Source organism: Mesoplodon bidens (genome assembly GCF_964165515.1).
Source record: "Mesoplodon bidens genome assembly, chromosome: 12".
NCBI classification, from domain to species: Eukaryota; Metazoa; Chordata; class Mammalia; order Artiodactyla; family Ziphiidae; genus Mesoplodon; species Mesoplodon bidens.
The window spans coordinates 87,105,180-87,120,857 of NC_138168.1; the positions used below are offsets into that span (position 1 = coordinate 87,105,180).

The following is a 15,678-nucleotide window of genomic DNA, read 5'->3' on the forward strand; positions in this document are numbered from 1 at the left end:
ACGAACTTCTGTTTTAAACAGTGATTAGAAAAGTTTGCTGACAAGGCACGAAAGTAACTGGTTTTTTTTTTTTTTTTTGCGGTACGCGGGCCTCTCACTGTTGTGGCCTCTCCTGCTGCGGAGCACAGGCTCCGGACGCGCAGGCTCAGCGGCCATGGCTCACGGGCCCAGCTGCTCCGCGGCATGTGGGATCTTCCTGGACCAGGGCACGAACCCGTGTCCCCTGCATTGGCAGGTGGACTGTCAACCACCGCGCCACCAGGGAAGCCCAACTGTTAGATTTTTAAGTGATGGTTTGCTTTTCAGAGCCCTGTCAAAATTTTTAAAAAATTTTATTGAAATATAGTTGATTTACAATGGTTGTGTTAATTTCTGCTGTACAGCAAAGTGACTCAGTTATATATACATATTCTTGTCCATTATGGTTTATCACAGGATATTGAATATAGTTCCCTGTGCTCTACAGTAGGGCCTTGTTGTTTATCCATCCTGGATATACTAGTTTACATCTGCTGACCCCAAACTCCCAGTCCTTCCCTCCCCTCCCCCCCTCCCCCTTGTAGAGCTCTTTTAAATTTTGCTAGCACTGGAGAAACTACCTAGTTTTAAAACAGCCGGGGTTCATCTGGAGCTCAGAATAGAGACACGATGGCCATGGCCTCACCAGGTAATCCTCTCGGGCCATGAGTGACACGTCCTGGGCTTCCCTCCCACACCTTCAGCGTTTATTGATAACATGTCTTCAAAGATGGACTCAGAAACTCTTTGGATGCTTTTATTGACAATTTGAGTACAACCTTAGACACAGTTGCCAAGTATTTCTTTACACAGTTCAGAGAAAAATAAAGATTCATCTGCAAAGGCTTTATTTCTGTTCTTTTGCTAGATTCACAGTTTGTTGCACCGTTCAATGCTCAGACATGTTCATCTATAGTGGTTTGTGATTCACACTCATTTACAGTGGCTGCTTGTTCTTTAAGTTGTTTTCAGAATCAGTATTCTATTCTGAAAAAAAAAAAAGAAGGTACCACCGGGAAAGGAGCAGGGACCTAGGTCTTCTACCGCCTGCGTGAGTGGGAGGAAACCCCGTCTGCCTGGCGCACCCAACAAGCCATGCAGATCGGGAGGCGGCCGTAACAGCACAGCCATTACACCGCAAAGCCGTGGCGGGGATGAGATGCCGGGCGCCCCCTACAGAGGGAGCCATCTGACTGTCCTGCCGGCTGGGCGTGCGGAGCTGCTACCTGCTGGGACTGTCGGTAACTCGCAGGCAGGCCCCGCGTGGGTTCCAGGCTGAGCCCTGATGCCAGCCATGGGGATGTGGGGCTCCAGCCTGGTGACCTGCCTCTTTCTTACTTGGGAGACTGGCTCTCCGCTATCTCTGTACCATCCATAGGCTCCCTGACAGGAGGTGGCAGCCTCTGGGCCGTGCTGGGGAGGTTGGATTTTCCGACAGAGTGAAGCCATGTGAGGCCGTTCCCGCTGACGAGGCTGCCTCCCCGCCCCCCCCCCCCCCCCGTCATTTACCAGTTGCAGGACCTCTGAGGAAGATGGAGACGGGGGACTGTCCCTGGATGGATGGTTAGGGACGAGGGGCAGTCTGCTGGGATCCTCCCGTCTCTCCCTCCAGCAAGGATTTCTGGTGCTACGACTACAAAGACAAGGCCTGCTACAGATTTCATCATTTCCAGGGTCTCTAAATCCAAAAGAAACCCTGTGCTCTAGTGAGAGTCACTACACCCTCAGTGATGGTCACGATCTTCCTGAGAAGGCTGACGAGAACAAAGACAGTGGTTTGACGTTTCCATCACACGCTGTGCTGTGGAGGATGAGGTTTGCTGCATTCAGTGTAAACACATCTCTTTTTGATGTATTGTGAATGCCTCAAACATAAAAAAAGGATGAAAACTTGATCAACAATCCAAGTCAAGCCATGTTAACGTGAGGAAATATTCTCGTGTGAGTGTACGTACATCCTAGAGAAAAGAACTCTGAAGAACCTGTTGGGTGGGCAGAGCCTCGAGTGGGCTGTCCTGAGCCGTGTTAATGATAATGTACTTATACTGTATTTTGGTTCCATATCACAGCGATTCGTCCCCAATGACCCCTTTATCCTTTGAGGCACATTTTTGTTGTTGTTGCAGTTTCCCTTTGCACTCTGTTGCTTTGACAACTGTAATCTGAATCAGATCTGAAAGGGGTCCAGAATAAAATATTTTGGTATAAAATATTTTGATATAGAAAAGTGTAATTAACATGGTCCAGGTGGACAGAAAGTGCATAAAATTTCATTGTGATGATCTGGAAACGCTCCTTCTTTACAGATTCTGCTTTAATAACCTGCATGCTGGTTAACACTGAGAATCATTATGAAATCATTTCTAAAAGCGTCCCCTCTAGAGGCACCTTATTCATTACATCGACGGTGAAGCCAGATGTGTGAGCTTATTCTCCAAGCTCAAAATGAATGTTTAAACTCAAATTCTCGATTTTGCAATATTTTCAGAAAAACAATTTCCTTCTAACGTTGCATATAATTAGATGACGTGGAAGTACACTGAGTGTTGATTTCTTCCTACACATTTGAACATTCAACGTTCAGATTAAGTTTCATCATTTCTCAGTTAGTTGACAAGCTGATTCATGCAGAGTTGATATTTCATTAATGCAATACATAAAAGTAGAATTCTTGGGGATGAACACATGGTTTTGACTATTGCCTGTGTTCTTTGGGAATAGATGCTTTCTGAAAATTTAAATAAGAGCATCGCTTTTGAAGCTGTGAATGTCGTTCTCAGAATCACTGCGGTCAGTCTTAGAGAGAATCACTGACGATAGTTCCTCAAAACTATTTCCCACCTCACCAAAGGCTTCTTCCCATTATTTGCTGAAGGTAAAAGGCAGGTAATTGAACCTGAGAAATCTCTGTGTATTTTTCCAGCTTGACTTGAATTCACTCAAGAATGACAACCCATACAAAAGGGGAAGTGCACTGCCATCTGTGCCCCGGTGTCCGTGTATTGCTGAGGGCTGCGGATACTTCCTGATGGTCTCACCATTAGCTTGGCTGTTTCTCAGGGGCACAATGAAAGGGATCCTGGGATCTTCTCTTATAACTGTTTTTGTGATTTTGGAAAGAACTTGAAGTGTGTGTGTGTGTGTGTGTGTGTGTGTGTGTGTGTTTAGAGATCTGTATGTTTCCCAGTGGAATGGCGGCTGAGTGCGCCTGCGTGGCCACTGCTCCAGCTACACGTCGAACCAGTGGTCCCCCATGCAGGCGCGGTTCCACTCCAAGCCGCAGTTCCAGCACCACTCGAGCTGGCACTGGGGCTGCGGGCACTTCATGTGCATGCACCCTCCTGTGGGCAGACAGAGGCCACAAATAAGCACCCGGGAAACACTCCCGCACCAACCTTCTGTTCCAGAAATGCTTCCTAACAGAATTATTGCAAGCAATCCAAGAGCAGAATCTGAACTGAGGAAAACAAACCAGAAAGCCCACTGGGAAGTTCTAAAGTTCTGACATTCGTTAAGAAATGAGAGAATAACCTATATGGGAAAAAAGTCTGAAAAAGAATGGAGATATATATCTGATTCACTTTGCTGTACACCTGAAACTAACACAACATTGTAAATCAACTGTACTCCAATAAAAATTTTAAAAAAAAGAAATGAGTGAGATGGAAGCATGACACATCCATCAGGGACACATTTTACTTGTAAATCTGAGTTTACTGACTTCTCTTCAGATGGGATTTAAAGACAAATGCTTTGTGTTTCACAGACGGGGTCAATTCCTTATTTAAATATACAGTGAATTTAATATTTTAAGTATACAATAATATATTTAACAATTTAATACATAATAACGTCACTATATACTATGAGTAATTTTGATCATTTCTTCAGTGTTACTTGGCTTGAAAAAATTCATAAGACAGGAGTTGGGACAGCTGTTCCCAAAGCATTTAATAGTGACTAGTTTCCTTCATGCTATTCAAAATTTTATTTAAGATGAGGATAGAGAGAAACTGATGAATAATACGAGGTGCTTTACATCTGTTATGCCATTTATTCCTCAACAGCACCTTGTGAGATAAGGGTGTTAACCGGTTGTAGAATTTTCGCAAGGTCTCAAGCCTTTTAAGTGTGAAGCCGGAGGTTTAACCAAGATGTGTGTGATTCCAATGTTCTTTCTTTCAGGGAACAGGGCCTTTCCAGTATGAGATGAAAAGTCCCTTATTTTGGGATTCCCCACCTCCTCCCCCATTTGTTAAATGCGTTCCCTACTTGCTTCTGGGAATCAGACACCAAGTCTGCCGTGAAGTCAAGAGAAAGTTATTTGTATGAAGTTATATGTAGAGAACTGTTTGTGAGTGACTTTCACAGATAACCCAGCAAAAGCAATGTCTTTCCTTGAATTCCATGTAGCACTGAATGTGCTCCATTGTTCAATTTTACCAGTTGTCTTGTTTAAGCCATTTTTTCTTGCCAAATTTTCCAAAGAATTGTTTCAGTGCTGTCTCATTTTTATATTAGAAGCTTGGCATGAGAGCTTGCACTAATATAAAATATTTATGAATATGTAACTAAAGGCATTTGTTTTAGACCAACTTAAGGGCATTTAAAAATCCCATAGTTTTCTACTTCTTTTTGGTTTGCTTTAAAGATCATTTAAAAATTCAAATATGTGGAGAATAAAGGGAAAAACGTGTGATACTTTTTTCTTACTATTTCCCAATTAGCATTACACAATTACAGGATTGTGTAATTTTCAACACATATTTATTCATTGTGCACTTAGGATGTCAATAATATAATAAATAATGTAATACTGTATAATCACTTAAATTTCTCTGGAATATCATAAAGAATGCTTAAGCAATGTATTCAAATTCAATGGACTATTAAGTGAGACTAAATGAAAGTTTGAGAATGTTTTCCTATTATACCAAAATCTTAACGGATCTGGAATACTACCTTTAACAAGTAAGATTTAATTATAGAAACTAGACTCACAATGGCACAGTGGAATAAGAAGAAAGGAAATAGCAAGAGAGAGGATATTCATGTTGCTAACTTTCTTTTCTTCCTGGTGTGTAATATGGAAGGAATAGGCTAGACCCCATAATTGGGAGAAGAGTCAGGGACTCCAATTCTAAAAGCCTTGCCAGCTTAAAAGTAAACTCGAGCAAGGAGCTGCTGACCATGCCATGCTAATTTGTGGATATTTGCATGGAGAAAGTCTGGCTTCCCTCTTAGAGGATTCTGTCTCCTGACTGATGCTCAAACCGTGAAAAGCCCCAACTGTGCACAGCCAACACACCATGGCCTGGGCTGGCCACTCTGCCATTAGATTTAATGAGAGATAAGAAGCTCTTGAACAACCTGAAGGCAAATTTAACGGGCAACAGATGCTTATTGCAGAGAAAATGGATCCTGAATCTCATCTGTTTGAGGTGGAAGTAAAGGAAGAACTTCCGGGGATTAAGGGCGTTACAGGAGGGAGTGCCAAGTTCAGCCTGCGCTTAAAATGGAAATAATTCTCATTATCATGACAGCTTTGCTGAAGGAAGAACTACTTTTCTGGGATTCAGTTTTATGAAATATGAATATATGAAGTATGAATATATGAAATATGAAATATGAAATATGAAACAGACTATGAATTTAGGTAGAGAGCTAGATAATGAGACTAGCTTTTCTTGCTAATGGAGCCTAAGTTTGTTTTGGTCACAGTGATATCCTTTAAAACAGTAGAGACTATCATTAATAAGCTGAAAGTTTCAGCTTTTCAGTTCATAGGTTGAAAATCCATAGGTGTGACCTCTAAGCCAGTGGGCGAATCAGGTTTCCCTGAAACTAAGTCCAGTCCTGCCTCATCGCAGACTCCTGGATGTGTTGTTGCTGTCTGACGCTTTCTCAGTACGGGTCATTCATCTTGAATTGATTCAAACGAAATTTTGAGAAAACATAAACCTTCTCTTTAGTCCTTCATGGTCATACGCTACACAGAATTGTGAAGAAGCATTTTCCCTCAACAGCATATTCTGTGCATTTTTTTGTTTTTTAATATATTTAACTCTACCTCGTTCTTTTAAAGATTGCCTGTCCCTCCACCCATTAAAGAACACTTGCATATGCTCCAGTTTTTCACGATTTAATGATTCTGAGAATATTCTGGAACACATGTACCTGGACCTTTTGCAAGTAATCAAAATTCCAAGAGACAGAATTGCGTGTACAATGGGGATCCACCTTTAACATGCTATCCTGGTTATTGTAAAGTGAACACACGTTTTGTTAAAAATTAAAAGCAGTTGTAGACGCTAAAGACAAAAATCTATAGGTGAAAAATCAGAGCTTTGCAGGTAGAGTACATCACAATATTTCAAAGAAAGAACCACATAAGTAAACATGTCTATAGTCAGGAATCACTTGACTCCTTCAATTCCACCTTCTGGGGCTGCAGGTGTGGTCTGACTCAAGGCAGACCTGAGCACATCGTTTTCTGGCCTCACACCCCGGAAGGGTTCCCTGTCTTACAGAATCAGGTCCAAGCCCTGCATGTCATTCTGGGCCCTACATTCCAGCCACCCACCCACCGCTTCAGCAAGATGCTCCTCATCCTTGTCCAGGAACTCCAAACAGCTGGGCTTCTTGCACACACACCGGCACTGATGGTTTACCCTCCCTGCCTTTGCACCTGCTGGCTGCGTGGAAGGCTCCTCTGCCACGTCCTTGCCTGGCTCATAACCCGACCTTATTCTCGGCTCAGGCATCATCTCCACCAGGAAGCCGTCTCTTAACCCCAAGGTCTTCCTTTACTAGCTTGTTTTCTCCGTCATATTTTATAAGGTTATCTATTTATGTGTCTATCTCTTTTCCTAGCTCCTTTTAAATTCAACAAATATTTATTCATCGGGTCCTCTTCTGGGCCCAGGGGATAGACAGCCGGGGTTCCTGACCTTTGAAAATAGCAAAATGGGTCTCTTACTGTTGAATCTGCATCCTTTAAGTACCCGGGAGACAGGACACTGGCCCATGCCCATCAGCACTGCACATCCTCTCTGATGAAAGGCCTTTGCTTCTTTCTCAACACTGCTCAGTCCGTGAGGAATAGGAAAGCTCTTTTCCTCTGATTCTGTTGTTGTCTTCCCTTTATAGCTGCGGGCCAGCCTGCTGCATCTCCAGGAGCGTTCCAGCCCAGGAAGGAGTAACGATGACTCATCGGATAAACTCTCTTCCCACCCATCCCACCCCCCTCCCCCCACCGGGGAGACCACTGATTCAGGGCTCGGGGCCTGGCCTGTGGCTGCCGCTCCGGGAGGTGTCAGCGCTCTCAAGTTTGTATTCGAAGACAAAGGACGCAGCTGAGGAAAGAGAGCCCAGGGCCCACCCGGGAGCCGCGGGCTGGGTTTCACGCACAGCAGGCCAGCTCTCAGCCCTGACAAACCAGTGAGTATCTCTAGATATCAGAGTACTCTGGGGAAATATTGGACTGGGAAGTTTCCCTACCATCTTCTTCTTCTTCTTCTTTTTTTTTAATCAGACGCAAAGTGTTTAATAGTGTTAATAGTATGTAATAATAAGGGCAGCTAGCAGAGGCCCAGCGAAGAGAACGTGGGAAAAACAGGACCTGTGCTTCGTCTATTTCTCAGCCGTGCTAATGCTGCCGACCCTACCGCGCACGTACTGACGTGTTTCACATGTAGAAAGAAGTCTGGGTGCTGGGCTGGGACGGCTTTAAGGTGGATGGCACGGGTGCCCCGCCGGCTCCCGCAAGGTGGCAGGGCCCCTGGGAAGGGGGCAGCCCAGAGGAATGCTCTGAATATAGAGTTTGACTTCCAGCAACACCACAGAGCCCGGAGGGCTACACAGCGATGGCCCCCAGACCACATGGTCACACAGGGCAGCCATCAGAGCAGGGGAAGGTCAACGGGGGGAGGAAAAACCACAGCCACGAGCACGGTCGTGTCCCCAGAACCGAGCTGGTCTCCCTCTCAGTGGCCTCCAGTGGTGACATGGGGCCACTTGGCAGGAGGCAAGGAGCCGGGAGCCGGGAGGGGCTCCTTCTGGTAGGAGGTCTCTCAGGTCTCCCCACAGCTGTGGTGGCTCCCAGGATGTGAGGATGTATGGACGTGACCACACGTGTAAGGGAAGGAGATGCTGCCCTGGGTGTAGACTATCCCCAGGGAGAACCATCCGAATACGGATGGTGGTGTTTCTAAGCCCGTAAACCTGTGCAAAGTAGCAGATATATGTGGGCTCCTGGGAGACCTTGACTATGGTGAATGTCGTTTCATCCATCCAGAGGTGTCCCCAAGTTATCCCCTCCCATGCTTAAAATTTAGAGAGAAGCTGGTAGAAGGCCAAAGTCCCATTCAGAAACACACTCATGGAAAGGCTGGTTTAATGACGGAGCCAAGCGTCACCCCAACATAAGGCACTAACTCTCCCGCCACAGGGATGGTGAAACCAGAGCCCCGAGTGTGTCCCGTGTTCAGAGGGACAGGAATCACTGATGTCAAAGAGAGAGCTTCATGGCCAAAACAACTGGGAACCAACTGGTTACACCAAGTTAAACAGATTTCTTTACAAAAGGCATTCTGAACGGCTTGAATGTATGTCACGAATGGGGATAATAATAGCTTCCTTATGTGGTGTCTGTGAGGATTAAATGATCTGATACTCGAAGGGAACTTAGAACCAGCATTTAGTAAGTGCTCAGTACAAGTCAGTTGTTTTCCTTGTTGTTATCTCCAAGAGGGATACAGTGGGAAGCAACTGCCAGATGTATGTGACGTGGTGGCATCTGCCTTTCCCCGGTGAGTCTCTCTAGATACCAGAGTAGTATGGAGGGCACTCTGGGGGAAATGTTGGGCTGGAAAGTCTCCCTAGCACTTGTTTTTAAAAACCAGGTGCAAAGTGTTTAGTAGTGTTAATAATAAATAATAATAAGGGCAGTTAGTGTTTCTTGAGTGCTTTCTCTGTGCCAGGCACCGGGGAGGCATTTGCCACCCACCATGTCATATGGTTCTATTGCTGCGGGGCAGCTTCTGTTATCAGCTCTATTTTACAGAAAGAGGACTTGCAGCTTAGGAGGCTGAGAAGCTTGACGTGAGAGAGCTGAGACTCGAACTCTGGCCAGATGACGCCAAAGTCCCAGCGCTGAACTCCCCAGCTAGCAAGCCCTCGTAGAGCCCCTGACTGTCCCAGCCACGCAGCCGCAGCCGACGCCCTGAGACGCCCTCACTTCTTGCCCAGCCCAGACTCACCATGTTTTTCCACCGGCACGTGGCAACGGGGGCAGGGTTTAGCGGTCTTCCTGATTGTTTCTTTGGAGGCGCGCTCCCACCGGGCCCGCTCTGCCGTCTTCTCATCGACTTGGTAGGCCTGGGTAAATGAAACAGAAGGAGCTGAAATTCAGATCTTCACAGTGGGCTCCAACGTGGGTCCCTTGAAACACTGCACAGGAAGTTCTTAGAGATGGAAGTGCCTTCAGGCAAGAAGCTCAAAAGTAAACTCGCTTGACAAGTGGAGGACGGCTCCTGGCCATGCAGGGACATGCGCCAACATGGTTTCTTGGCATGTGACCTATGCTTACACGCTAAGTCAAGACTGCAGTTTTGCAGTTTGAGTTCCTTTTTTTTTTATTGTCTTGAATATTGTAACACATAACATCTAGTGGGTGCTTAACACACAGGCAAGGTGACACATACTCTTAAAACCTTCTTGTTAGACGCTTCATCAGGTAAGTGTACTAGTTTTTATTTTACATCGAGGATTAGACACGTTAAACAACTGCCCAAAGCTGATAAGCCTCAGAGCCTGTGTGACTCCAAAATCTTTGCTTTTAAACTTTCTGCAACATCTTATTATCTTTCATCCCTGCACCCGGACAGGAACGTGGTCACAGACAGGACGGGGCAGGAACAGGGAGGCGAAGCTGAAATGACAGAGGACGTGGCAGCAGGAGTAGGGAACAGCCAGAGGTCAAGACTGGGCTCTGGAGCCAGCCGCCTGGGTTCAAATCCCAGCTCCACCTGGGTGCGTGGCTTTGGGAACATTCCTTAACTCTCTGAAAGTTCCCGTCTCAGGTGGAAATCAAAATGCCTAGTGCATTGTGGTATCAAGGATCAAGTGGGTTGATTTCTTTAAAGGTTCAGGACGAGTATCTGACACACATTACCTGATAATAGAATGACCTCCAGATCTACAACAAGCTCTCAGAAATGTTTGCTAACATTATTCAAGTCAGAGGAATGAATCATCCCTGACTCATATACCACGAAAAGGAGGAGGGATTTCAAAGGGGCCGCCGAAGATATTCTGTGCCTGTCTAATTGTTCAGAAACTACAATCTCTTCACTTACTTCAGTGTTGAATGACACATGCAGAAAAAGAATTGGTGCATTTTGGGATTTAGTACAAGAACTCTGTGGTCTAGAAATATATTTCAAAATGTTCATCCAAACAGAACCCCTCCTTCTTGGCCTCTATGGTATTAAATTTTTTTCTTTTATGCTTTAAAATTAATACGAACGTGCAGGTCATTTTATTAATTTGTAATGACTCTTAAGACATTCCCAGAGCTATTTTTAGATTAAGAAAGTACTAAAAATGACTTAAAATATAAATTAGTGAAGAAATCAAATAACATGAAATGCTCGAATACTCTGATATTACTCTAATAACATTGATGATGCTTTACAAATTTATAACACATTGTTTTTTACACTTTGATTTCCATCATTTCAGTGGCCCATCAAAGCAACCTTGAGAAATCAGGCAGCTATCAAACTTCTTTTACAAAGGAGGCCTCTGAGTAGTAAAAACGCCAAGTGCCAGGTTTCAGGATGCTCACTTCGTGTATAACAGCACAAGGGCCGATCAAATGCAAAAATCTGGAAAACCTGAAGGATGGAAACCCAAACCAGAGATGCTCACACATGGGTTCTCCACCCAGCACCATGGTCTCTTAGCAGGTTTTCTAGATGGTGAGAGTGAAAGCAAGTGGTGCTGGGATGGCTGTGCTCAGAAACGACTGTGTCAGGGCTTCCGTGGTTGAGAATCCTCCTGCCAGTGCAGGGGACATGGGCTCAATCCCTGGTCCAGGAAGATCCCACATGCCGTGGAGCAACTAAGCCCAGGTGGCACAAATACTGAGCGCATGCGCTGCAACTACTGAAGCCCACGCGCCTAGAGCCCGTGCTCCGCAACAAGAGAAGCCACCGCAGTGAGGGGTACACGCACTGCAACAAAGAGTAGCCCCCGTTCGCTGCAACTAGAGAAAGCCCGAGCGCAGCAACAAAGACCCAACACAGCCAAAAAAGAAAAAGAAACGACTGTGTCTGTAAGAAGAGCAATCATCCTAGGATACCACAGTGCAGAGAGGGACCTAGATCAGATGTGGAATCTTGTGAGTGGATCCTTCATCCCAGATACGAATCCAACTTTTATCATTTCATCATTAGATTCTAAATATTTTTGAAATGTTTAAGTTTTCACTCTTTAAGAATGAAGTATTAGGAGGTAAATAACTGTGTTTACACCTCATTTGCAGCATTTAATGGTTTTTATGGTCATTAGTATTTATGTTTCTGTTATTTCCAATAGAAAGCGAGTCTATCCAAGGCCAAGATCACGCTTGTGTCTTCCTCTTCTCTCCAGTGTCTGGCACAGTGCACGGGACCTAGTGGGCACTCAGTACGTTTTAGTTGAGTCAGTGAACAAATGACACATCCCATGAAGGCACCAGCCTGACAGTCATCTGGAATAAGACCCCGTGAACCAGCAAGGGCATGTGGGGTGCATCCCTGATGGTGGTCATTGAGGTGAAACCAATTTCTTTCTGTTAATCAGCTCTCCCGTTCACAAAGGAAACTTCCTTTATAACTCAGAGGACGTCATGTGATTTGTGAATACTTTGTTAGAATAAAGCAGAATCAGTTTAACACTAAGAAGCAACCACAGGTCACGGAAAACTTCCTTTAGCTCTGGGACAACGTAAAGACCACTCATGGCCCAGAGCCCAGTGATAAAGCTGTGATGCATGAGAACCAACACAAGATTTAGTAAGTAGCTTTGTATCTCAAGTGCGCGTCTTCCAATCAGCTCAGATCACGTGTGGTCCTAAACCTCAGTGAACATAGCAAATACCCTTCCCGATCCTATGTCCCCAGTTTCTCTTTTTAAGCTTCAGGAACTTGTAATTCTGTAGCAATGGTTTAAAATTGATTACTGGAGGCATACAGATCAGAGAAATATATAATGTTACTTATCAAAGACTAATTTGAAAATGCCACTTTTCAGCAATATGGCGCACTGCATGCTAAGTGCAATTTCTCCGAGGTCTATATACCTAAAAATGCTGGATGAAATATGCAAGAAAAGTCTTTGCTTAATGGTTGATTTGATGGGAAAGTCAGGAAAATCCCTGAAGGTCAGGATAAGAAAGAGAAAATCTTACTGGTACAGGGAGGGAGGAATCTGGTGTTTGCTATGGGGCTATTTTCCTAGTCCCAGGTTGCCCAAGGCCTGGTCTTTACAAGCAGAGATGGGACCTGGGCCAGAGCAGGGTGGAAGGTGGAAAAATCCTCCCAGAAGAGAGAACTGATAAAGAATTGATGAAAAAACTTATGTGCTGGTCTCAGCCTTCATCCTATGGTGGAGCAGGTCGGAGAGACAAAGTTCCTCTGAGAATTCCCAACCACTAAGCCTTATGCACAGCGTTTGTGAAGAGAATTCATACCACTTAATTAGCTTAAAAAAGTACTCACGCCAAAAAGTTAATTTGAAATACTCCCGGATTGGCAGTATACCCAAGAAACTGGCTGAAGCAAAAATATTTTCTGTAGAGTAATGCACTTTAAAAAGACAAACCTCAAAAAAAAAAATCACACAAATAAAATTCCAAGAAATCTGGGATCACAATAAAAAAGTCACCAAATACAGGCGAAAACAAGCTACCATGAGTGAAAGTGGCAGAAATGCAAAACTGCAGAATTTGACCAGCAAAGGCTGTAGATATTGGAATGACCAGATGCAGAGTACAAAATAAATATGTTTAGTAATACAAATACATTTATTTATGAAAAAAATAGACTCACAGACATAGAAAATAAACTTATGGTTACCAAAGGGGAAAGGGTGGGGTAGGAGGAGAGGGATAAATGAGGAGTTTGGGATGAACAGATACACCTACTATATATAGACAGATAAACAACAAGGATTTACTGAATAGCACAGGGAACTATATTCAATATCTTATAATACCTATAATGGAAAAGAATCTGCAAAAGAATCTATATATATGCACACACATGAATATATATGTATGTATATGTATAACTGAATCACTTTGCTGTACACCTGAAACTAACACAATATTGTAAATCAACTGTAGTTTAATTTTTTAAAAAGGAAATCAATAAATAAAATGGCATGGCAACCCGTTCCTCACATGCTCATGGAACCAGCTCTCCTGTCCTCTTGCTGGTTTTCCCATTGATTCCATGAAGAAGACAGAGAGCTGTGTCTAAGAATCGTGCCGTGATGGCTACAAAGCTGTAAGAGGTTTGCAGTGGGCAGCTGCAGAGGGAGGGAAGCAGGCTGGTCCAGGACCCTGGGGCTGAGGATCAGGATCCAGGTGTGGAAAGGGATGGGGCAGGGGAGGGAGGTCCAAGAGGGAGGGGACCTAAGTACACACACAGCTGATTCACTTCATCGTACAGCAGCAACTCACACAACACGGTAAAGCAATGCTACTCCGATAACTAAATAAATTACAAGAAAAAAGAAGTAACAGTGAACAAGTCTATTATATTAGGAAGCTGTGCTCTCTGTCAGGAGCTCAGAGCGGATGATTTAATTTAGCGATTGTAGCCTTCCTAATAGGTAGGGCTGCTGTCAGCTATTTCAGCGGAAGAAACCTCAGTTTCAAGAAGCAACGGCACTTGCCTGCGGCCACAGAGACTAAGAAGCAGAATCAGTGTATAACCCCTGGGCTCTCTGATTTCAGACCCCGTGCTTTTGCTGCTTCAGTTTCTTTCACGATGATGTCACATGTTACAGAGAGGACTAAGGGTTGAAGACCATGGCACTGTCACCAAGTGCTTCCACACCCTGAGGCCGAGGGCCGGGAAACCTCTGCTTCCCCTGCACCCAGCCGACGCCCTCACTCTCCACTGCTCTTTGACCCGCTGCTGTGCGGCTGGATCTCACTTCTGCCTGACCTGCTGAAACTGTTCTCAGAAAGGACACGGGTGAGGCCACAGCTGCCAAACCGACGCCTTTTCTCTGTCCTTTAATCTCTGATAGTCCCACTGCCCCTAACACTGTGGGCTTCCTTCCTCCTTGGTAGAACAGAGCCACGGAGAGCGCCCCAAACCTCTCAGGAGGCCTCCGCCCGCATCAACGTTCTTCTTGTTTCTTCCGCGTCACCCACTTGGATCCATGTGGAAGGACAGCCAGAGACCCACCTCAACTGCTGCTGGCCTAACTGACGTGGGGACCAAGAAACACAGCTCTGGATCATCCTCATGTGCCCAGATGACTGTGTGAGACCTTCGGCTATCAATTCCTGGGGAAAAGGGTTGTCGTCAAGACTCTTCTGCTGAGATCTCTGCTTAGCATCTTTTACGAGTAGCCTTGATACTGATATCCAAATCCTTCTGGAATGATCGCAAACAGAGGCCGGATGCCCACTGCTACAGGATCACCTAGGGATTTAGAAAACACACGCACACCTTTGCTTGTGCTCACAACCTGCAGATTTGGATTCAGTAGGTCTGGAATGGGGTCCAGAAATGTGAATCCTTCAAAACGCCCTGGGGGCTTGTGGGGCGCAGGGAGGCTTGGGAGCCATCTCACTCGAGCCTGAAAAGCATGTTTAGTTGGATAAACTCACCCTCTCTTATGTCTTTAGTCATCAAGCTGTAAAGCAGTGACTTGTCATTGTGCTGCCAGGAGGTGAAGGCTGGGTTGCCACTCAGCATTATTGTCCTACATGTGATTAACTGTGGCTCACATAGGGCAGCGTGACCGTTAGGTTAATTGCACAGACCTTTGTGCCTGCTTTCTGTTCACCCGTCCTGAGGAGGAACGGTGTGTGAGTGCAAGTGGGGGGGAGGGGGCGGGATGCGGTGTGGGTGGAATGGGACAAGTCTCTCTTCTTACATAGTTGATGGCTAAAAATAGCAATTTCCTACAGTCTCCTATATACCTTCAAAATTGCCTCAGCAAAGTCAAGTATGGGCATGACAGAGAGTCTGTGGCTCGAGAAGGGACCATGGGTTTTGTTTATAAGGTGATCGTTGTTAAGTGAACACTTAGAGGCGTCTGTGTCACGGGAAGTGGTTCAGAGCAGGGCTCTGGAGTCCTCAGTGCCTGGGTTTAAATGCCAGCATCCTTCTTTACTTGCCGGGTAACCGTGGACAGACACCGAGCCGCAGCCTCTTCTCATCTGCAAATGTGACAAATACAGTCCACACCTCACAAGGGTGGTCGCGAGTCAAGAATATAAGCATGTAAGACCTTAGCAAATAGTCTGCTGCACCGTGAATGCCAAGTTCGTGTTTTCTATGATCATAACCATTAGCTTGTCATCATTGTCCTCGCCTCGCATTTATAGAGATAAGACTATCAGACTGTAGGAGTTTGTATAAACCGAAAAGA

General features: G+C 45.1%; 1 protein-coding gene across 3 annotated transcripts in view; it reads right to left on the reverse strand.

Moving 5' to 3' along the window:
- Window positions 1–759: 759 nt before the first annotated feature.
- PRKN (parkin RBR E3 ubiquitin protein ligase) overlaps window positions 760–15,678 on the reverse strand; it is a 1,303,276-nt gene continuing 1,288,357 nt past the window's right edge. For all 3 annotated transcript variants that reach the window (XM_081250470.1, XM_081250471.1, XM_081250469.1), the window contains 2 exons: window positions 9,279–9,396; window positions 760–3,359 (listed from right to left, as the gene is read on the reverse strand). In XM_081250470.1, coding sequence (XP_081106596.1) covers window positions 3,247–3,359; window positions 9,279–9,396 — 231 coding nt within the window. In that variant the 3' untranslated portion in view covers window positions 760–3,246. The remainder of the gene's footprint in view (window positions 3,360–9,278; window positions 9,397–15,678) is intronic.